At 40.1% G+C, this 24,105-nt stretch overlaps 1 protein-coding gene across 1 annotated transcript; it reads right to left on the minus strand.

Moving 5' to 3' along the window:
- Positions 1–1,384: 1,384 nt before the first annotated feature.
- Positions 1,385–22,421, minus strand: LOC118410347 (glutamate receptor ionotropic, kainate 2-like). The gene is made up of 11 exons (XM_035812009.1): positions 22,282–22,421; positions 12,121–12,308; positions 10,943–11,131; positions 9,331–9,511; positions 8,495–8,641; positions 7,489–7,601; positions 5,842–5,968; positions 4,857–4,955; positions 4,149–4,305; positions 3,287–3,536; positions 1,385–2,729 (listed from the first exon to the last, which is right to left on the minus strand). Exons 1-11 carry the CDS (start codon positions 22,349–22,351, stop codon positions 2,601–2,603), a joined length of 1,650 nt encoding a protein of 549 aa, XP_035667902.1. The 5' UTR covers positions 22,352–22,421; the 3' UTR covers positions 1,385–2,600.
- Between the last annotated feature and the right edge of the window lie 1,684 nt (positions 22,422–24,105).

Consider the following 24,105-nt stretch of genomic DNA (forward strand, 5'->3'; position numbering starts at 1 on the left):
AGATACATCGATCTGCCGTCATTCAACAAGTAGTGTGTTCTCAGTTAACAAATAGTTAGTCAAATTACTCACACACAAACATTCTAAGACCAGAACTGGCCCCGTGGTGACAGTCAGGAAATACACATTTGTATTGACATCCACAAATGACTCTCATCTTGTATCTATAAGGTAAGATTGTAAAATGATGATGGCTCTCAAGGGAGTAAGGTGTTGCTTGGCATAAATGTATCAACCACGTAAAGTCTTGTCAATCTTAACACTTCACCTCAATTCACCTGTACTTTATGTTCTTTCATTGAGCCAGCTGGTGCTGAAGTCGAGGAAGGCAAACAAGATAGGACATGGCTATTGACAGTATGTTCCTGTCAGTAGTGCCCAAAACCTGTCAATAGTCAACAAAAAAATCTTGTTCATAGGAACATCCTGTCAAAAGTCTCGGCCAACAAGTGCTCTTCTTCACCTCATGGCCACAACCGGTCGTCGAACTCCGAGGTCACACCTTTCTCCTTCCTCAATCTTAGTTAGCAAATATTTAGTCAGATTGAGATACAAACATTCTAGGACCAGAACTGGCTCTGTAGTGACAGTCAGGAAATACACATTTGTGTTCGCATCCGCAAATGAATGTCACCTTGTAGCTAAGGTAAGATTGTAAAATGCTGACGGCGCCCCGGGGAATACGGTGTTGTTTGGCATGTCTGTAGCAACCATATCAACATCTTAACACTTCACCTCAACTCACCTGTACTTTAAAGTACATATGTTCTTTCATTCAGCCAGATGTTTACGAAGTCGACGAAGACAAATATGAGATATAGGGCATGGCTATTGACAGCTCCCAAAACTTGTCAATAGCACAAAAAAATCTTATCAGTCGCAGTAACATCCTGTCAGAAGCCTCGGCCAACAAGATATACATTAATCACCTTGATGAAATGGAGGTATAGTTTTACAGAGCATGTGTGTTTCTCTCGTTTCCAGAACGCCACATGCGATTGCGATGATAATTGGTACATGTGTTGCTGTCGTGAGGGTAAGGTATGATTTTAGGGCTCATTGCGATTGACCTTGGTACTGCAGCTCGACTTCCTGGTTTGAGAACACATTTACATTCGCATCCACCTGCAGTAACGCTGCAAGCCGCTAGGGGCCCCAAAAATCTAATCGTTTCTAGGGCCTCTCAAAACTTACCAACATACTAAATATCAATACAATCCGCCCAGGCAATCTTGAGTCTCCTACACACATACCCCCCCCCCCACACACACACACACAAATACACATAAGTGCTACCGACAACATCAACATCTAGACGAAAGTTATGAAAGCGTTGTGTAGCACAAGTAAATTTTTGTATGCTTAACTTTCATCAATGGTCACTGCACGTGTATTCAATCAAAAATAGCTTTAAAGCTAGTTACAACAGTCGATATACCTAGGTGGGCTAGGTTTTGCACCGCACACACTCATGTAACGTTTTACACCAAATTCATAATTCGGTAGCAACGTTCGTAGTCCCCTCGTAAAGCTTTTAGTCACACTGATTTTACTCGTGTGGCATCCTCGTGTAGCTTAGCCTTAACTAAAGGCAATACAGAAACATACACTGGTAAATTAACGCTCAGAAACTAAGCGGGTACACTCTATTCTATTAGGCATATAGTCATACATGTGTGAACTTAGTTGACCCACGAACTCATAACATCATCTCTCTGTACTAGAATGACTTATGACCATGTCTGCATCTAAATGAGCTAGGCGTTGCCAATATATCTCAAGAGTGACGGATAGATTGTCTGTCATGGGTTATGCTACAGGTAAAGTAGGGACTAGGTAGGTAGGTAGGTAAAGTAACATGGAGCTTCAAACCTAACTTTCTGTATTTGAGACTATGCATCGGTGTAAGAACGAGCCTCGTGGTTTGCTTCGTTTGCTTCTGTTGCCTAATTCTCCATAGTCTGAGTGAAATTAGCCTGATGAAACCTCGCTTATAGTAGCCCGCCCAACATCCGGCCAGCCTTCACGGCGAGGGGCCAGTTACAGTCCTGGACAGCCAATTTTGTGTCACACAGACTAGAACGAAGTGACATTGTTACGAGTAACTCATCTTGGCTCATATTATATTAGTTTTAATTCTCGGCTGATATTTGATGCCAATGATGAAAATCTTCGATCCCTCTTGCTATGTATATAGATGTATATAACGTTAGGTGTGCCGCTTGAACAGGTATATAAGTTTTGTGCTGTTCACATGCAGAGTGTATGTGGCCTCCGTGGTCCCATGCGGAAGGCAGGGCATCACCCAGCGCGTGAATATAAAACCGTTTGTTTCATGCAAGGATTCCCTGTATGTCAGCAGGAATGATTTTTTCTCATGATGAAACAGACTTTTGATGCCTCATCCCAGAAGAGCGCATCCTTCAGTCAAACCCACTGTCTAACTGGATGAGCGCTAGCAGTCATTCCGGGTTCAAGAATCATGTTCCTCCGTTAACTTCCTCTTCTTCTTGTTTACCCTCTCACCACCCAACTGGGGTGTCGCTGAGGAAACTCAGCTCCCTCTAGCGACATTGCTATGACCATGCAGTTTCCTGGGATCAAGATGCTGTCGGGCAGACTGTGATCTTGACTTTTCCAGTTTGGATACAGTGGAGAAGCTCTTGTGACAGGGGTCCGCTCTGTGCTACAGTTTTCTCTGGCTTGTATCCATTTTCCAGGTCTTCCCCCTGAAGTTCAAATAAAATACATTGTACCTGGTTGCGTGCGACAAAACAGTAAACATTGAATAGTATGTTATCATCAGGCAGCAGCAAGTAAATTTTACGGATAAATCATCTGCAGACCGCAAAAATGATGCAGTAGGGTGAAATTTAAAGCACAGCCAACAAGTCATTTATTCCTGTATTCAAGAGATGAAATAGTGTAGTGAAAGTGACACAAGTATCAGTGGTAGGCCAGTATCGCTTACTGAGTTTCATCTCTACAACTACAGTCATCTACATTACATCGCTAGTGTCACTTCTAGACAATTACAATCATTAAGTTACAACACATTTTCCCATTTTTGTACTTTCTCGGCATGTTGACGTGAAGAAGTAAAAAACTTTTCTTTTTAATTAGACGAACATGAATGACCGCGCTGATGTCATCCATAGAATATACTTGCTGTGGTGTTATATAAAAACAAGGGGACGAACCAAAAAAACGTGACTTCTCATGCAGTCGATATAAGACGTGCAGTTAAGTATTGCGTCGAAAAAAAAAACATTCGACCCCAACTTACTTTGCAATCCAGGGGACTCGGTGAGCTTGCCTTCTTCTGAGACTTTCCTGTCACGATGATTTCACAGGCAGCGACAATCACAGCCAGCAGGATGCCCGCACCGAGCACCATGAACACGCCGGCAAACACGTCCAGTCCGATGTCTCCACGTTTGACCTCGGGGGCAGGGCCGAAGAGAGGGCATCCGTTCTTAGGCCACCATTTAGACTTTAACAGGTCTAGAGTTCCCGTCTCCTGCATCTTCAAGATCCTGTAGAACAAGTTACAGTTTGGAGTAAATGGAAGGGAAAATTAACGGGGAGAATCTTTCAAACTAAAATGCTATGTCGTTCTAGGACAAGATGTTTTAGACTCAAGACTCATCTCGCACCTCCGTGAAATATTGGAAGTTTTCTGAACTTCTTGTCTGTTTGTTTGTTTTCCCTCGTCATTGTGAATTTTACGCTAATTCTCTAGAAATTGTTCTAAGAACAGCCTAATAATGTATGGGGAAAAGTTTGGACCCGGACCCAAACCAACTTTCCCATACTGCCAATCTCCGGTTACACCATCTTCCTCCTCACATCCTGTCACTCTATAATATTCATACAACTACGGACACACATTTCGATAAACGAATACGCAGACCGAAAATAATAAGTTTACATCTTATACAGTAGAAGCCACCCCACACTACTGTTAATTGTTCGTAATCCTCAAATCCCAAACCAGTGCTGTCGAGCTGCATAACTTCGCATGTTTGCACAACCCGGATAATTGCACGAAATACACTGGCAAAAATGGGTGTGCAATTAAGCGCCTTCTACTGCATTACCTCGCATTAAAATCTAAATGACTACATGTACTTTGGATGGCAGCTCACCCAAGTGTCAATGCCTCCGCTAGAGGGCTGCCTTTCTTGGTGGGAATTCCGTACCCTCTATGGAGGAATGGAACTCCAACCATCATCAGTTTACACTCTGGGTCAGTGATGACGTCATAGGCAAGGGTCGTGTCGTCAGCCATGTAGACGTAATTTCCTGTGATAGCGATATCATCAATGTCTGTGATTCACGTAGCATTAATATACATTGAATAAGAGTGCGGTAAACATCCTCACTAATTGTTTTATAACGGGTGAAACGTTGTTCCATTTTCTAATGTCACATCATCAGGTAATGTCTTGTCAAAGTCTGATAGACTAGTCCTCGAGCTGCTAAGGTGCACTCTCACGGCACTTACGTCATTCTTGATTGTGTCACTGCGGGGTTCGTTCACTGCGTAACTGTTTTGTTATTTTCTCCGATTTTTTTTATAATATAGATATTGCGTAATACGTAAAAGTATAACTTAGAAGACAACAAAATACACAAAAAGTATGAAAATTCGCTCTTTATCTCTGAAATTCGTTGAGTATCTTTCGAACCCTGCAGTGACGCAAGCGTGACGCAAGTGCAGTGAGAGTGCACCTAGGCCTTTAGTTGGCTTGGGTACCATGACTCGATAGCAACAGTATATCGTACAAGCGTAACACCTTGCAAACAATGATAGTAAAGTTATTTTGCTGAAAACAGTCTGAGGGTGACCGTACCGTTGCGAGCTCTGTCCATGCCCTCCACATAGTTCCTGACACCGTGCTCACGGACTTTGATCATGGCGTACCACATCCGCTCGAAAACCGTGCCGCTTCCTGGACAGGAGAAATTGTGTTTAGCAGTTTGTTTCGGTGATATATTTTGGGCCGTTTAAACCTCAGGATTAACAAGGTCACACACCAGGCGGCTCCAAGTCGACAGTGACCTTCCTCTTTCCAACAACTTTCAACATACTAAGTACATGTATTGTTACAAATCATTCTAAAGTAATGCTGACCAAAAATATTCAGGATCACGAACACACATACACGCATAAACATATACAAAGAGACAGAGAGAGGGGGGGGCAGACAGACAGGCAGACAGACAGGCAGACAGATAGATAGACAGACAGACAGACAGACAGACAGACACAAACACATTAAAACAACACAGATGTGGTCCTTCTCAATTTACGAACCAAACTTATCAGAGGAAGTCAAAGCCACGATAGCAGACAGTATACGTCGATGAAGGTTAGACATCCAGATATTAAGATATGCCAAAAAGCAGATACTCAAGCAACTGGATATGATTTAGAAACGGTCAGACGTTTCAGATAGCATGCACCATCGTTCGTCAGTGACAATGGAGTGATCTGGGAGAAATTGATATTTCATACCCTAACTATGAATGCAAAAGGGTCGAAGACAATTTTGGGTGTCGAATAGGAAACATAGTAAGACAAAGTCAAGCTGAATACAATTTTGGATTCGGATAGGAAACAAAGGTAAGGCAAGGTTGACGCCTAATAGCTGATAAATAATAATAAATAACAAAGAATAATAAACCATTACTACTACTACTACTACTATGCAAATGGGGATCTAAATGACTCAATTACATCAACCTTAGTGGATGCAATCTGAAACGTCTGACCGTTTCCAAATCATATCTAGTTACTTGTAATGAGTAACTACTTTTTGGCAATACCTAGTATACCTTCTGGTTCCGTCGCACGTGACTCAAAAAACTTATAGTATCCTCCTCCCCGTACCAGACCATAGGGGATGTCGGTCTGTGCTGCTAGGTCCTCAAGGGAATTGATGGTTGGAGACATTCGATTCACCTGGAACAAATGCAAACTCTGAGCTGTTGTTGGTAGTAGATATACAATAGAAAGTGCTGTTCTATAAAAATAATTCCTACCATTTGAATGATGACGAATTCAAAAGAGAGTAAGAAAGGTGACGCTTTGGACTTATGAAACCTACATATCAAGATAAACTACAATGTACATAACAGCCATATAACATATAACAGGTTAGATTAAAAACAGTTGGGAAATTCCGATCCCCTCTCATTGGAAACAGAAAAATGGTACTGCAAGTTGCACAGAATACGAAACGTTTAGTGTCGGTAATGATCTTTTGATCTGATTTGATACTTACCGGTCGACGAGGAAAACTGAAAACTGAATGTACAGTACGAAGTCTAATACTACTTTTGCGTTAGATGTATGTACGCATTACAGCATGCAACACCAGAGTCTGCCTTCCACAAGTCAACATTCTTGTTGCTGTTCACCTTGCAGTGCCTAGTGGCAGCCACATTTTCATTGTCATCCAACTGCTGTTTCTTTGTTTGTATTTCTAAGTTGTGAGGTTGCTAGCCCTGCCACCTTATAACATGCCTGCTACACCCTCTCGAACACGGGTCCCCATTTTACGTGTCCCTTTCGATAGATGTGTGCAGCCAAAACCGTCTGAGACGCCCTTTCCAAGCGTTTCCCAACAGACCATTACTGTCCCTCAGAGGACCATTATCAGATTCGAGCCATAATCCCCTTAAATCCGTGCACTTCAGCTAAGTTGGCACATTTCTTGTGCCATTTAACATGCCAAGCCAAGGATCAATAAAGCTGACTCTAAATATGAATCTTAATCTAAGTAATTACAAGCTGTGACCCACTATGTATCATTCCTCGTTGCGCGTTTCGTTATCAATAAGCTCTGGGCCATGTAATTCGGCGCCAAGCTATAGAAAAAGGTGGGTCGATAGATTTGGTACATCCATCTGATTTTAACACAGTACAACAAAAGACTCAGTTAAAAGTTGCTGTTCCAGACAGGTTACCTCTTCAGTGGTGCAATCAATGTAATCAGGCCAACGGGATTAGTGGTATTATCAAACTTTGATTTGCAAACTATCATTGAGCGACACGATAACGGATCATTTTACAGGCTGTTTTGAAAATCGGGAAATAACGATATGCGTCTGTCTAACGTCAGTCACAGTAGGTATTCATTTCGCTAAGGAGATTCTGTGATTCAACTTTGACAAAACGCAAATGTCAAAAACGGCCTGGCGCTGTCTAAGAGCTTGATAAGCTGGTTTACGTTATTCGTCACCTGTTAAACTAATTTGAAGGCCTATGCCTTTGGCAATAGACACAGAATGGCAAGCCGGGAACTTCAAATTTGCATCACATTAGGCATGCGCAATGTAAACCTTGAACTGGCTTATCAACACAACGCAATTAGTACAGAATGGCCAGCGGGGACTTTGACAAATCTATTAAGTCTGCATCACATTAGACATACAAAACGCAAACGTTGAGCTGACTTATCAACAGAAGACATATAGTACCGTCAGGGAGGCCGTGAGATTAGCTGTGTAAGTGGTGATGACGATCAGCGCGAAGAACCACCAGAACGCCACCAGGATCCTCACGGGAGGGGAGCGGGGGGCCGGCTCTCCGCCTGTAACACAGTAGTAATTAGAAGTGTTGTTATATAGTACATGCCTACACCATTGCAATACTATATCAAAGAATCATGTTAGCCCTTATTTTATGTTGATAAGGTTGTTAAGGTTTGTCCCATACCTCTGTTTTGTACTTTTTGTAATGGTTGTTGCCATACGTTGTATAATGTATAATTGTCGTGCAATAAAGTTCTTCTGTTATCTGCACATTACCATACATTACCACCGATAGAATTGTTGCGCAAACATCCGCATAACAAGGTCAATGTATCTGTACATCATTCCAACATGTGAGATCAGATAATTCACACATGATCATTACTGTATTGTAAACCTTATAATGTATTTATGACATTTCGCTGTTCTGTATCTGTATGTAGTTTACTAGTTGTTGCCATACGTTGTATCCTTACGATTGGGGAGCAATAAAGTTCATTCATTCAATTCACAGCGGCGGGCAAAACAGCACAGCAATCAACATATTTCAATTCCCTTCGGACAAGACCGTCCGTGACACCTAAATGCATGCACCATTTTAATGTCAAGGCAACAAAATTCAATTAGACCCATCTATATTGAAGAGAGTGTTTTATACTCCTTTGGGGTGTACAGCCTTGTAAGTCTTCACCTGTACTATTAGATTTTTTTTCAAGAAGTCATTAACTTTTCCTCTTCAGGGTCATTCTTTCTACTAACCTCTTGTGGTTGACGATATTGTGAACAGATATATAGCATAGGTTTAGAATGCTGAATTCCTCGAGGTATTCCGTAAAACGTTTTACAAGTTGTAGCAGGTATGTGACATGCTATTGTCGACCTCCTAAATTTAATCTTTTATACATGCCTGTTACGATGTCAAAAATACGATGTCAGACACAAATCGGCCAACCTTTTCTCATTACGGACCACAGCGCCAGCCAGAAGCTGTTCTGAAGCGTGAACTTGTCGTCGTTGTCGTTCTGCGGATCCCCGACGTTTGACCTCAGCCTCCAGCGACTCACCAGGGATATGGAGGCGGAGATCACGAAGAATGCAACTGTCAACAGCAATAAAAGACATCAATCAACAAATGCTTGGCCTGAACAATTCGAAAAGACTAATAGTTTCTATTAGGTCGTTGCACTTGGTGTCTGTAAAGATCATTTTGATTTGAGAATTGTTTGCGTGGAGAGAAAAGATCCTTTAGAAATAAGCGCCATAATGACTGATTTTTTAAGTTCAACTTCAACAGCTCGTATATTATATTTCTATTGTTTGTTTTGCTTGTTTTTACGTATCGACTATTTTCCTATTTGACAATTTGTGTTGGTTACGGCATGAACGTAAGTCAATGACTCGAGATTGTTCACGTTATTCACAATATATTGTTGATAAAACAACAGCAGCAAAAAACGTAACTGCGAGTGAAAGACACAGTTACTAAATGAACTTGATTTTCTCTCAGTTGTATAGTTTGCAATGTACATATTATGTTTTGTATGTATGTAATGTTGTGCGTGTATTAATGTATTTTATGTAGACCACTGGAAGAATAGCTGGCAACATAATGTTGTAATAGCTAAAAGTAGATCTGAATTAAGTCAAAGAAGAAAGAAGCCAAGCCTAATGTGTGGACTTAACCGTCGTTGTATCTAAATTTAGTTGACAGTATACATGTAAATATTGTACCGGTATATACTCAGGCAGTCGAGAGATCATACCTATATCACATATTGTTCCACTCACCCATGATAGCTAACCACACCTCCGTCCTGAAAGGTTTGACAAAGGCGAAGTAGCCCATTTGATTGAGCTCAGGCGCTTTGGTAACCATCCCGACCCCGGAGTGCATGAAGGGGGTGGTGAAGTCCACCACCATCTGACGGTCTGGACTCACACTCAGCGGCGAAAGGGAGAAGTCCGCATTCTGTACAAACAACACAGCCTTCAGAAATGTGCTCAAAGGTGCCTCTAGACCTCCTAGGAATCTCAGTTGACAGACAGGAAGGCTTGCAGGCTTGTTCTTTCTATGTCTGTTTTTCCTTATTGGCTTTCCAAAGAAAGAAATTCAATGATGAAAATCATTATTCCATTCCCTCTTTCTTAGTAAATTCGCTGCTTTGCTCTAACCTTTACCTTAATGAAAAAGCTTTACTTGAAGTTTAAAAATCTATAAGTAGGTCTAGTCAGGATGTCGCGATAGAGACCAACAAAAGAATTACTTGTGACATGGCATTTATCATTGGGATCTCAGTTGACAGACAGATATGCTTATAGGCTTGTTTTTCTGTGTTTGTTTTTCCTTATTTGCTTTCCAAAGAAAAAGTTCAACATATAGAAATTTATATTGTATATATAGAAAATTATTGTCCCTTTTAACTTCATTCGCTGCTTTGCTGTAAACTTTCGCCATAATGAAAAATCTTTACTTGAAGTTTAAAAATCTATAAGTAGGTCAGGATGTCGCCATAGAGACCAACAAAAGAATGACTTGTGACAAGGCGATAATTTATAATTGGCATTCCGCTGATAGGCAGACAGGCTGCAGGTAGTTTACAGATTGTATGATTGGCTTGGAACAAGATTAGAATACTGGCATTATTACGTTATGAATGAGGCACGAAACAAGGCTTGACAGCACCACCATCAATTTTCAAAGTAGAAGATTTGTTAACATGAGCTTCTAAAGAACAAAAACGAATTATTGTTCTCGCAGTGCAGATGGGAACTTGGCACACAGTGTAAGAAAAACAGCCAAATCAAATAGAAACCGAGAACGAGTCACTAGAAAAGTTTCAAAATGTAATTATCATCTGAACTGTGAGATGGTGAGATAAACGTAGCAAGCAAAGTTTGCTAATTGTTAAGTTCTAGAGTTAAACTGTCAGATACAATCAATGACTCCATCATTTGTTTGTTCGGCACGTATGTGATAGTTAAAGGCTTCTTCTCTTGACCTACATGACATGTAACAGGCACTGGCATTGACGGATCGCTGTCTTCTCATTTTACTACTGGTACAACTCTGCAACTATATTGAATTAGGGAAGACTTTTTGCAGCACGATGATAATGTAACTTATGATCCACTGCTCACTGAGTCATGTGTTCTATCTGCATAACGTGACGTCACGACAGCAGTGGATTGTTCATCCCTTGGCAAAGACTGGTCCTGTTCAGTTGAAAATTTGGCTGATTCTAATTTTTGTGTTGGATATTACAGTTCAACTAGTTCAAGAATGACTTCTACCAACACAGATGAAATTTCAAGTTATAACGCAATGTTATTAGGTGTTATGAATATTGCATCAGTTTCCTGGTAAACCAGTGATATTAGTTAGACAGTTAGCTACACTGACCCCATTCAGAATTTCCCGGATCTGCCCGGTCCAGTTGCCGCTCTTCTTCTTCACTCCGAACCCGCGCACATCGTACATCTCGTAGTCGAAGCCGAGATATCGCGAGAGTTCGGTCACCATGTCCACGCAGAAGCCGTAGTACTCAGTTTCATTGTTGTCGCCAAGACGTTTCATCGTGAACGGAGCTCTCTGGAGATGAATGAATGAACACCCGTAAATAGTTTCATCAGGTTTTACTCATATAGTGAACACAACCAAAGTCAAAGTCATTTCCAACATGTCGATGTCTGTCAGACACCATCATCAGGGTTAGAATGACTGATGGTGGTGTCTGATGATGCTGATGCTAATATTTTCTGACAGACATCGAACGTTGGAAGTAAGTAGCACTTTGGTTGTGTTTGAAGACATTTACTATATGAATAAATTAAGAAACCTTTTTGTTTACATAACCTGGATAGACGTCAAAGTCGTATAGAAATGAATGCAATCAACACCTAGATTTTGTGTGTATATAATATGAAAGAAAACCTGAAATGATGACGATGCTTCTTGATACAAGCAACTATTGGCGCTTACGTCTGAAAGCGGTAATCATCTATCTTTTCTCGTTGTATTAATCCTTAGCAATTACTATTGGATTAAATCATGTCTGTAGACTTAAGCCTGTCTGGTTCAATCTTCGATGGGATGACGTGAATGGAGCTGACCCATATTCTAGGTAAAGGACACGTGCTAATCAAAAGGTCATTCGTGTCCATGCCACACAAGGTGACCATGCTGTGCATAGGGGCATAAGGTCGCATTTTACCAATATCTAAGCAAACTTCCGGCGGCGGCAAAAATCATTGTGTCTTCGAAAAAGATATCCATGCGCCAAGACCATATACATTGGCCACAGAGGGAAAGGCCCAGTGCTGGGGACCAGAAACATGAGAAACATCTGCTTGGAAATTAGCATTTTATTGAACTCTATTTAGAGATCCGTCAAGAGGTACGCATACATTTTTTCAAGTGTATCACGGTTTGGTATATACCCAAGGGGTTATCACTTGTATTTGGGGGCCCAAAATCACCCCGGTCTCTGACTAAAAGAGGTTCATATCTTACGCAAAGACAGAAACCATTACGATCTAGCCCCACCGCTCTCACTTTCGGCTTTGGGATTAACAACATACCTCCACCGTCACTATACGTAAGGTCCTGTTGAAGATGTCGCTCGAGAGATGTCCAAGTTGTTCCATCATGTCCTTCAGCATCGTGCCCATGATGGTGGTCTCTTTATAGGCGTAGCCCTCTCTGTGTGGACCCGATGGCAAGGTGACTGTTCCGCTCAAAGCCCACGGTCCTGTTGTTGGGACGACCTCTGTGTATGGGCATTACATATTGGGAAGTGATTCAAGATCCAGTAATAGTCAATTGCTTCATCTGATAGCTCGTGCCACATTTGTATGATAAAAGATATTATGATCAACACAAGAACAACAACAAAGTTCTATGAGTCGGCTCAGCCTAGTGATAAAGTAGAATAAGGAAATTGAGCTGCCGCAAGATGACAAATAGGCTTCCCATAGATGGAATCAATAATATTGATTTAGGCCAAGATGCCTACACCCGACATAAGGCCTCTTGTTTTCTATAGATCAGACGAAATCTTGTTAGGATTTAGCGGTCTCGATCGTTATCAGGGACTTGCCACTTCCATCATCAAATGTCGAGTTTGAATGGCTCTTAATAGCTTTAAATAGCTAATGATCGTTAGAGATAAGAGGCACACGGCAGAACACAAACAGAACCCGATGCGGACAGGTGATTCAGAACCCGATCGGTATTCAGGTGACCAAGGCGAAGTGAAGGCCAGGGTTATTTGTGGTCAAATTGCGTGGAGGTGGGAGGTTACTGTCAAGACATCAATAAACCTACACAACACAGCATCCAGCATGCGTGTACTCATAAACCATATTGGAAAGTGCAATTCCGAGAGGAATGGAAAATTTTTCGATTCCATATCTATGACAGGGGATCAGGAAGGCAAAGAAACTCATGATCAGCACTGATGTTACTGTAAGATGTTCATGGAAAATGTTCGTGGACAATTCTCACGACTGGGAGATGCTCTCTTTGTTGAATTGCTCTGTCCTCTTGGCCCCTGATTTGTAACACACACAATGACTTCTCAATCATAGCTTCGATTAACTAACTCCAGTCTTTGTCAGGAATGAGCAATATATCCCACTTCTGTAACATCACGTTATGTAGGTGCAGGAAAGAGGGAAAGCTGATATATTACTGAAACTGTCGTACGTTTTGCGGCGTTGCTGCTTCCGATTGATTTGACAGATGAACTAGAGCGCTGAACTAAAAAAAGGAATCGTTTTACGCTTTGTGTCTTTTGCCGTCCCTTTCAATCATACTTGTATGTTCAGTTGCATGGTATCCCAATCATTTAGTCAAAGGTAACACAAATTCAAGTTAGGAAGCAGCGTCGCCGCCAACGTGACACAGCTTCAGTTAGGAAGGGTTAAGTCAAGTCTTTGTGTTGTAAGTTACAATTAAGTTGTTTTTTTTTTGTTTTTTTTTTAACATAATCTTTATTCATTTTTGAAAAAAAAGACACAACAATACAAAATGGATATACAAAAAGCAACCTAAGCCAGGAAGGACAATTTGCATTTTCCCAACTAAATTAATTTAACAGTGCATAACCAATATGTCCCACTTTAACAAGTGTTTCTCAATCTTCTGTAAGTTTTGAGCAATGATGTACTCAACTTTGTAATAATAATGTACATAGGCTAAAAAGCCATCTATTGTAGGAATTTTTAAATGTCTACATTTAAAGATATACACCTTAGCAATTAATAACAATGTGTTCAGAATGATAGGATAGCCTAAAGAACCAAATAAAATAATCCTACTTGTAAATCTAAATACCATGTTCATATGCTTTCTGATCCAGTTTTCTACATCGCCCCAAAATTTTACAAGAAAAGAACATTGACAAAAGATGTGGACGGGAGTTTCCTCCTCAGTCTTACAATAAGAACAAAGTGTATTTTCTGATAATTTCCATTTATAAAGCTTATTCTTAAGAGCAAGAAAATTATGCAACAACTTAAATTGAAAGGATCTTAAATAGGAGTCAATAGTTGTTTTATAGGTCAAACTATACACTACATCCCATTGTATCTGGTCATTAAACAATTCTGTCCAATATTCCTGGGCTTTACAATGGAAGTCAACACATTTCCTTTCAACTAAGTAAAAACGGTACAATTCCTTGTTTATCTTAAGTCCTTTTATCCACTTGGAATATTTTGTAACAGGCATAATAGCTGTTTCACATAAAGGAATACCTTGAATACTTTGTTTCCATTTAAAGGGGATACTGGATAACAATTGTATGAATTTAAGCTCATCACAAATCCTTCCATATTTACCAATAAATGATCTGTATGTCATAAAGTATCCATCAGTGTTCAATAAATCATTAACAAACAAAATTCCTCTTTGGCTAAAGGCTTCCCAGAAAAAAGGTAGTCTATCAATAAGTATATTGGAATTGAACCAGAGAAATTGTCTCAAGTATTCAGACATATTATCAAGAGGTTTTTTCTGGGCCTTCAGCCAGGCTAACATCACCTCTTCAAAGAAAGTACTTAAATATGAATGTTTAGAAACAACATTGTGAAAATGTGCTTCGGTAAGTTGTAAGAATGGAAAAATATCATAGTTAAAGTGTATACAATGATTTAACATCTTCCTACAAAACCAGCTTTTGTTCAAATACATTCTAGGTACCCATGCTGCCTTAAGTGCAGCATTAAAGGCTTCTAAATTGATCAGTTTTAATCCACCATATTCATACATATTATAAACTATATTCCTTTTGACACGTTCTGGCCCTCCTGACCAAAGAAACTTAAATACTTTTTTCTCATAAGTCTGAAAAAACTCAGCATCTGGAGAGGGCAGTGACATGAATAAGTATGTAAACTGAGATACAACCAAAGTATTTATCAGTGTCACTTTGCCATACAGGGTAAGAGTCTTTCCTTTCCAAGGCTGGAGTATCCTATCTACTTTTTGTAGTTTTCTACTGAAATTATCAGAAATCAAAGTGTTCATATCTTGGGGAATGTGAATTCCCAAAAGGTCAGCTGGACCATCTGACCACTTAACAGGAAAAGTACATGGTAACTGAAAACCAGTGTCCTTCAGTGGACCCATTCTTAAGATTATACATTTGTCAAAATTTGGCACAAGCCCAGAAATATTTGAGAAGTTTTTTAACTCTAAACATAATGTTTCCAATGTTGTAAGAACAGGTTTGAGGAAAAAATTTGTATCATCCGCAAATTGAGACAATTTGCATGGCTCTTTTCGGCACACCAATCCTTCAATATTTTCATTTGCTCGCACTCTAATGGACAACAATTCTACTGATAAAACAAACAAATAGGGCGATAATGGACAACCTTGTCTTAGCCCCCGGAGAAGCCTAAAGGGCTCTGATAAATAACCTTGGTTACTTATCCTACTAGTAATCATTGTATACATAATGGTTACCCACTGTAATAAAGATTTACCAAACCCAAACTTTTTCAGAGCTTCTAACACAAAATCTATTCTAATTTTGTCAAACGCCTTTTCAAAATCAGTTATAAAGATAAGTCCTTCAATATTATCCTTTTCACAAAATTCAATAATTTCCAATACTTTTCGAATGTTATCACTTATAGATCTACCAGACAAAAATCCAGTCTGATCCATATGTATAATACTAGATATTACTTTCTTAATTCTAAGCGCGATACATTTTGATAAGATTCTTGTGTCGCAAGGCAACAAAGTAAGAGGGCGCCAATTTTTTAAATATACTGGGTTTTTGTCAGTTCCTGTTGCATCTTGTTTCAAGAGTAGCGAAATAATGCCAACTTTTTGCGTTTCTGACAGTTGTCCTAAATCATACACCTTATTAAAGCAATCCAACATAGGCTGCTTTAATAGATAAAAAAATTCTTTATAAACTTCCACAGTAATCCCATCAACCCTGGGTGATTTCCCTTTCTTAAAAGTTGAGATTGAATCCCAGAGTTCTTTTACTTTTATCCTACCTTCACATATTTCAGACTGTTGTTTAGTTAAAGTAGGTATGTTACCCTCTACAAAAAACATGTTATACTCTTTCTCTTCCTTCAAGGGTTTCTTAACATCTTCAAAGGAATAAAGCGAAGAGTAGAATTTTACTTCCTCGCACAATATATCAGAAGGATTAGTTACAAATTTGTCATCCTGCAACACAATCTTAGTGACATTCTTTTTAGTTTTGTTTCGGTTTAGCAGGCTAAAGAAATATTTAGTGGGTTTTTCACCTAGCTTCATCCATGTTGCGCGAGAATGTAACATGATTTTTTGTCTTTTTTTCTTCGTAGAGGGTCTCCAGTACCCTCTCTTTTTGTTCTAATTCCTCCAGCAAACAAAGTGGGGGAGATCCCAAACTATCAATATCATTTTGTAATCTTCTTATTTCATCTAGTAATCGGTTTTCTTTCTCAAATATTTGTTTCTTCTTGAAGGATGTATATTTTATGCAGTGTCCTCGAAAGGCACACTTAAATGTATCCCATACAACTCTGGGTTCTGCTGAACCTTTATTAAAGAGAAAAAATTCTTCAATAAACTTTCTTGTTTCTTTAAGAAACATGTTATCATTCAAAAGAGTGGAGTCAAATTTCCAATATCCAGGTCCGTGTTTGAGATCTCCAGGTACAACATTAAGAAAAATTAACCTATGATCAGATTTGAAGGATTCAGCTATAGCTACTTTAGTGACCTTTGGCAAGAGGGAAAAGGACACTAAAAAGTAATCCAATCTACTAGCCTGTTTTTGTCTCCTCCATGTGTATCTACGGGTTTCTGGATTATTTAAACGCCATACATCAACAAGATCAAAAGTGGCAGACAATTCACGAATTGCCTGAGTAGCCTTGGGATGATAGTTTACAAAATGTTGTCCTGCTCTATCTTTTTTAGTATCAAGTACTGTATTAAAGTCACCAGTTAGTATAATGTTTTCATTACAAGCCTCCATCTCCGAGATATTCTTTTGTATTTCCTCAAAAAAACCTTCATCATCCTTATTTTGAGCATATATGTTACATAAACAACATCGAAAATTACCACACTCTAAATCAATCAAAATATATCTGCCATAGTCTTTTCTAATTTCATGAATCTGGTATGAGAAATTTTTCTGAAACATAATAAGTACCCCACAGCTATTGTTTGTTCCATGGTTAAACAAAATCTGACTGCCCCAATCTGTCGTCCACTGATTCTCTTTCTCAAAAGTTGAGTGGGTTTCCTGTAAGCAAATGACAGAGTGGGGCTTGTCTTTCAAAAACGTAAATGTTTCCATTCGCTTCGCATTGTTTCCTAACCCTCTGCAGTTAAAACTAGCGAGGGAAAATTCCTGTCCGGGCACCATCATTTCATTTGCATAAATTACGTCTACCTATATAAATGCAAATTTCGCATACCATCATCAAAACAGGGTACACTAAATACCCCACAGCTGCACAATTATATCTGTCTGTGCCACATTCACAGCTGCACATTTTACGTAACACAGAAATACCCTACATATTTTCCGTGGGAAGTTGCAAATAAACTGGTAGTACACTGAAAAACATGAAATGAGTAAACAAAATATACACATACAAGTAACGAAAAAATTGACGAGGCTTCACGGTAGTTCATTGGTCACTGTGCAGATACTATGAACTAGCCCCCTAAGTGAATCATCAATTTTAGAGCAATAAGTTACAGTTGCTGACAGGACATTGTGAAAAACAAAGTATGATTTTAAACAAGGAGCACCTTGTTTCAATGAATTCAAACTCTAGTCAAAACTTACGACTTTACCCTGTCCGTCACGCCAGTATCCATTATAGAAGCGGTACTTTTTCCCTTCTTTATAGGCATGTCTCACTTTCTCCATCCACTTGCGCTTCTCTTGCAAATCTGTGACTGTGAGATCGTCAGTGAAGTAGTAAGGCTCGTCCTGTAGCTTTCTGCGTGCAGCTTTCATTATGGACACCTTATCCGCGTAACTGTTCAGCTTGAAGAGAATATGTTGGGGAACTCCGTCACTGTCGCTGTTTCTCGGACCATCTGGGTGTGCACGTTCAATCTTGATATGATCAAGTCCGAACTTGTCCTCTAAAATCTTCTCTACTGTAGAGACGCAGTTCTCTCCTTTCTGTACCTTGCGACCGATAATGCGAACGTTATTTCGACGTGAGAACCGCTCCAACTTGTTACATTTTGTTTGGAATTCCTCCACTGCTTGCTCTGTAGCTTTCAGCCTCTGTGTGATTGATTTAATCTGTTTGGCAGACTCGCGCTGAGTTGTCTCAGAGGCCTCCATTTTCTTTTCCATTTGCTCCATACGGGCTTCCAGGAGTTGAACATTTTTCTCCACGTTGTCTTCTAGAGCCCTTATCTCCTCCTGAAGCTCCTTCTGGCCTTCTAGGAGTTTCTTAAACTGTTCCCTCACAAAGGCCTCGAACTCCGACGCGCCGGTAACATCGTCCAGGTCGTCGCCATGTTTCCCCTCCATGTGGCCGGCGGGTTCGTCCCTCTTTCTTGTCGACCCCCGCGTTGCACGAGTACTCATTTGGACAGTTTGGTACGCGTCTGCACCCAGGAAGGGTTGACACACAAGAGGCTTCTCAAAATTCAAGCCGAACAGGCTCTAAATATGTCAAAAATTATCAACTTTGGGGAGCTACCTCAGTGACCGACTACTCCCGTGCTGCCATGACGTCATCTCTCAAGTTACAATTAAGTTAACTCTCATTCAGAATGACTCTTACTAAAATGGAATGAATTGAAATGAATATGAAACTTATACCTTGGAGTTTTTACTTTCATTCTACGAGTTGAATATGCTGAAACAAGCATCAGTACAGCTGATCGCACAGAAAATATGTTTACCAAATTCCTTAATCCTTTAAAGCGGACTATATATCAAACACTGGAGATCAGGAGAAACTCTGCACACCTCTATAGCCGCCCTTAATAATCCACCTTCCCGTAGCTCGTACAGAGCCAATAAACCAGCATTATCTATCGATCCAGGTATGGTAACTACTTTCGGGCAATTTGCCTTTCTGCCATTAGAAAGATAAGTGCAGTTCTTAACAGCTTAGGAGTAGGCGGCTACCCGATATATGAGGCAGTAACAGTGACAATATGTAGGGTACACGGTATAAACGTACTGCAGTAATCGATATAGACAGGAAACATTGGAGATGCAAAGAAACATGCATATTATCCTCCGTACAGTACGTTTGACTGTAACAGAGAATTCTGCAATCGTATACATCGTGATAGACGACATTTGTTAGAACAGAATTTGCTGAATGAGAGTGAATATATGGTCCTTTGGAAAAGTACTGTCGTTCAACCCTTATCGTTGACACCGCTCCCACTCGGGCATTCAGTCAATTTCATGCAAACTTCGCCCAACCTTAGAAAAGTGCCTCTATCTTAAAACATTTATGCCTAAAATCTAAGTGTGCTCACATTAGATAAGAGCATGTCGTTACACTCTCTTTCCTCCGACACCGTTTTCAACATTTAGTACGGAAATTGGGCTTAGAAGAAGGCGGCTACCCGTTATATGAGGCAGTAACCATCACAATATTTGGGGTACACGGCGTAAACGTACTGTTAGTAATCAATATAGACAGGAAATATTGGAGATGCAAAGAAACATATTATCCTCCGTGCACCGTGTGTAATTGGAACTGAGATTTAGGCAATCAGATACATGGTGATAGAGGACCTTTATTAGAACAATTTAATGTTATATGGTCCGTTGGAAAAAGACTATCGTTCAACTCTTATCCTCAACAACGTTCCCACTCAAGCATTAAGGCAATTTCATGCAAACTTCGCCCAACCTTGAAAAGGCGCGGTTGTATACCGTCTATGCCTAAAATGTAAGTGTGCTCACATTAGATAATAGCGCGTGTCGTTTGACACTTTCCTTCGACACCGTTTTCAACATTTAGTACAGAAATTGCGCTTAGGAGTAGGCGGATACCCGACATATGGGGCAGTAACCATTAAAATACCTGGGGCACACGGTGTAAACTTACTGAAGTAATCAATATAGACATGAAACATTAGAGATGCAAAGAAACATATTACCCTCCGTACACTACGTGTAACTGGAACAAAAGATTTCTGTAATCTTATACTAAGTAATAGATGGCCCTTGTTAAACTCTAGCAGAGCGGAATTTGCTGAATGGGGGTGAATACATTGCCCCCATAAAAACCTCGTTCGACATTTACAGTCAACACCGTTCCCACTCAGGCATTCAGTCAATTTCATGCAAACTTCACCCAACCTTCAAAACACGCCTTTTTGTATACCATCAATGCCTAAATCTAAGTGTGCTCACATTAGATAAGAGCGCAAGTCGTTACACTCTTTCCTCCGACACCGTTTTCAACATTTAGGACGGAAATTGGGCAATTTTATTCCAACCTCGTCCAGCCTCAAAACGTCCGTCTACTTCCAATCTGTAACTGTAATCTACAGGATAAATTCTAGCGAATACATCATGAGGAAAGAGGTCAGAGCGCGATCGAATGACTATAAACAAAAGCCCGGTCTTTCAAAGCAATGATGTATATTTATGTGACGGTGAAGCAAGCATTATTGGAACGGACTCGAGAGGGTCCTTTTATTTGGTCAGTTCGCACGCAGGCACGTACAATTATATTCCAATCGCCTTTTCCTTCAGTTGTGCTTACTTTAGTTGATGTATATTCTATCAAACTGTATATTTTATGTTTTATCGAATTGAAACTGAGCCAAGCTCCTAGTCAACTGACCCGGGAATCTTATCAAGTATCTTTACGTTAAGCCATTATTGAGTGGCGTCATTTTAAACACCCTTATGTGCCAGTGGCCCGAGCACCATTGACAGTAATGACAGATAATTCTCATATAGTAAGCGCCACTGAAGATATGATCTTTGCACATAGAGGTCAAGTTCTTTGCCAAGTTCGTCTAAAACATATATTATTCAAACAGAAAATGTGGAGTTGTCGTTCTTATGGGGAAATGGTAGCCTCCTGTGCAGACCATCTTTGTGCGAATCTTTGTTTTTTTTGGGGGGGGTGGCGCTGATTCGCAAAACATCGTCCAGGTTCTCAAGACCACACTCGCAGCCACTGGGTTGACGTTACGTTTAGCAACATCGCTAGCAATCCGGGGGTCTACAGAGGCCACTCTCCTTCGCAGAAGGGGCCAAATTTGGCAAAGTCCTCTCAAAACTCCTTTGAATTTGACTTTGATCCCCTCTGCGTATAGGAAAATGACAGGGGCAGGGGACCAGAGAAACGGACTGACTCGACTTCGATCGACTGCAGAGAGAATCAGATTGCCGTTTCATGTCCCAATCATGCGTGTACACTTAATTACGGAGATCATTTGTCTACATCAGAAACATATCACCATTATACATGTACGTTCAGATAGATGTAGATAGTGAAGATGATACCTGTGTAAGTGGTTCGGGTACCACATGCAGTAGGGGATGTTACTAAAAGCGTCAGGGCTAAAAAAAAAATACAGCAGGGAGCCATGCAGGGTTTAGCCCACAGTGAATAACATATTTTGCCACACATGAAGGTAGTCAGGTGGGAAATTACACTTTCAGTACGTTTTAGTTTGAAAATTTCGTATCCTTGGCTTTTGAAGGAGGCGTGCCTACAAACACAGATTGCATCTTAAATGAGTTCGCATCAAAGTACGACATGCAAATGTATAAATTTTGCCTAGCCTTATGACATTGCTAATCACCAACGATGTTTACTCGTGTGTTCTTCCAATTCCTCAGTAAACGTACTTCTATTTTGACTCTATTTTTAGAGTAATAATTCTGTCTAGCCTTATGACATTGCTAATCACCAACGATGTTTACTTGGGTGTCCTTCCAATTTCTTGGGAAGCGTACTTCTATTTTTACTGCGTGAACACATAATCTACAACCAGATCCTACGATGGCATAAGATGATACTAAACTGGCCAAGGAGTGTAGTCAGCCAAGAGGTGTACATTTGCCATGTAGCGAAACACACCCCTATGCCGGCTTCAATCCTCTGGCAGCTTTGGATACTACCTTATGCTACCATAGAACCTGAGATTAAAGCACACATACATTCACACGCGCGCATGCACACGTATGTCCAGATCACTGTTTCAGGCGAGTTTGCTTACAAGTAATCAAGAAAAAGAATTGGAAAACGTCGTACCTTTGATTGGTCTTCTTCGGTCTCTGACGTGGATTCCCTCGATGAAAATAGGAGCGCACATGTAACACATCGGCTCTACCAGATAAATCAGCTTCTGTGGGGACAGATTGGTAAGTTGTCCGTACGGAACATACTCAGTGCCGTCCTTATATGAGGGGGCCATCCAATCACTAGGAGGGATAAACCACTGAGGAACGGAGGGGCGTTTCGCTGATCACGCAGTATTACCTCAATAAATCAGAAGGGTCGCCAGAGGATATTGCACTTACAATGTGTCTTCCACAGGGTGCTATTTATGAAGTTCAAGGGTATGTGCTGAATTTCTGTGAAGCTAATATCGCTTTTATTTCAAACCATATAATTAAGCCTTTATAAACGCTATAATAAAAGTGATTTTGATTTCCCCAAGGATAAACAATGACAAGACAAGACGATGACAGCATCCATCAGAAGTGGCCAAACACATGTGAAAGATGACACCAGGCCAAAATAAATTCAAAAAAGTTTTTATTTTGTTTCTCATATGCATTCAACACAAGGACTTCATCTGTATTTCATCACTGAGAAAAAATTATTTTCTTTATCAAGGAAAAGATCAGCAAGTTCTCAAAATTGATTAGAGCCAGGAAATTAATGAATAAGTAAAACAGAGTAATGGTTGATAATTATTATCTGTCCCAGAGGAATCGTACGCTCACACAGGTCGATACAGTGTACGTCTACAAAGTCTACATACTGCTCTGTTCTGTACAATACTTGCGGGCTGGAAATAATGTATTACAGGGAGCCAGGTATAACATCAACGTGAGAAAAATTGCCTCCTATAAAGTATCCTTTATGTACAATTTGTCAGTAATTGGTGGGAATGCCATCGTGTATACTTACAAATAAAAGTGACCAGATCTAGATGATGAGAAATTCTCCCAGTGCAATATCATTTATATTTCTAAAACTAACACTGGGAATATCGTGGCACAAAACTCGTTAATGTAGCATCCTGGGACACCTGATGGAATTGATTTTTTCTTCTCCCATGGGAAAGGGTGATGACAAGATGGAGTAGTACATCAGAGGAGATCAAGGACCACTAGGCATGGCGCCTGAGGGTTCGCACCTAACACAACAGTAGTTTGTATTGATGAAGTGCATTAGCACAAAAGCCCAACTGTGTCGATGATAAAAAACATGGTAACAACAGATTTAAGACAAAAACAATACAATGAGAGAAACCAATTGCATCGCCGTAAACTCCTAAGAAAGCATCGTAAAAGAGTAACAAGGAACAACAGTACAGTTGTTTTTTTTTCAAAACAAATTATGGTATATTTTTTGAGTGAACGAGAGCTGGTTATTTTATCTCTAAGCTACCGCTTTCTAAGTTATAGGGCATTACAGAGCACCATGGAATGGCACGTACCATTATCTTTAGATCTATTTCTGTTGAGAAGCCCTGCCTTCTCGGAAAGCCCCTGGACAGAAAGACATAAGGGTGTGGTGCTTATGTTTCAAACTCTGCTATCTTCATATCACCAATTGAACATCAAACGAAAAAAACTGCATTTTGTTTTCGTTTCTGAAACAGATCGATATACAAATACATTTCGGGTCAAGAATCAGGGCATCCAAATGTCATTCTTATGCACTTTCCCATACGTTTCTCTAACGTTTTAAAGGTTTAGCGAGTCACTGGTAAGTTACACCGATAGCAATGTCTAACACATATTGCCTGCTCCATGCCCAAGGGAATTGTTAATTGAACATACTGACTGAAGGTAGGTATCTTGCAGAAAACGTCTTTTATGCGACAAAAAAAAAAAAAAACAT

Source organism: Branchiostoma floridae, chromosome 2 (assembly GCF_000003815.2).
Source record: "Branchiostoma floridae strain S238N-H82 chromosome 2, Bfl_VNyyK, whole genome shotgun sequence".
Taxonomy (NCBI): Eukaryota; Metazoa; Chordata; class Leptocardii; order Amphioxiformes; family Branchiostomatidae; genus Branchiostoma; species Branchiostoma floridae.

Bases quoted from the DNA above. Each gene is read 5' to 3' on its own strand.
- LOC118410347 (XM_035812009.1), bottom strand. From the start codon at position 22,351: ATGTGTTACATGTGCGCTCCTATTTTCATCGAGGGAATCCACGTCAGA. The intron at 9,512-10,942 runs GTCAGTGTAGCT...TTGTTTGTACAG, and splicing joins TCCGGGAAATTCTGAATGGG to AATGCGGACTTCTCCCTTTC. The intron at 5,969-7,488 runs GTACTATATGTC...CATTTGTTCCAG, and splicing joins ATCTCACGGCCTCCCTGACG to GTGAATCGAATGTCTCCAAC.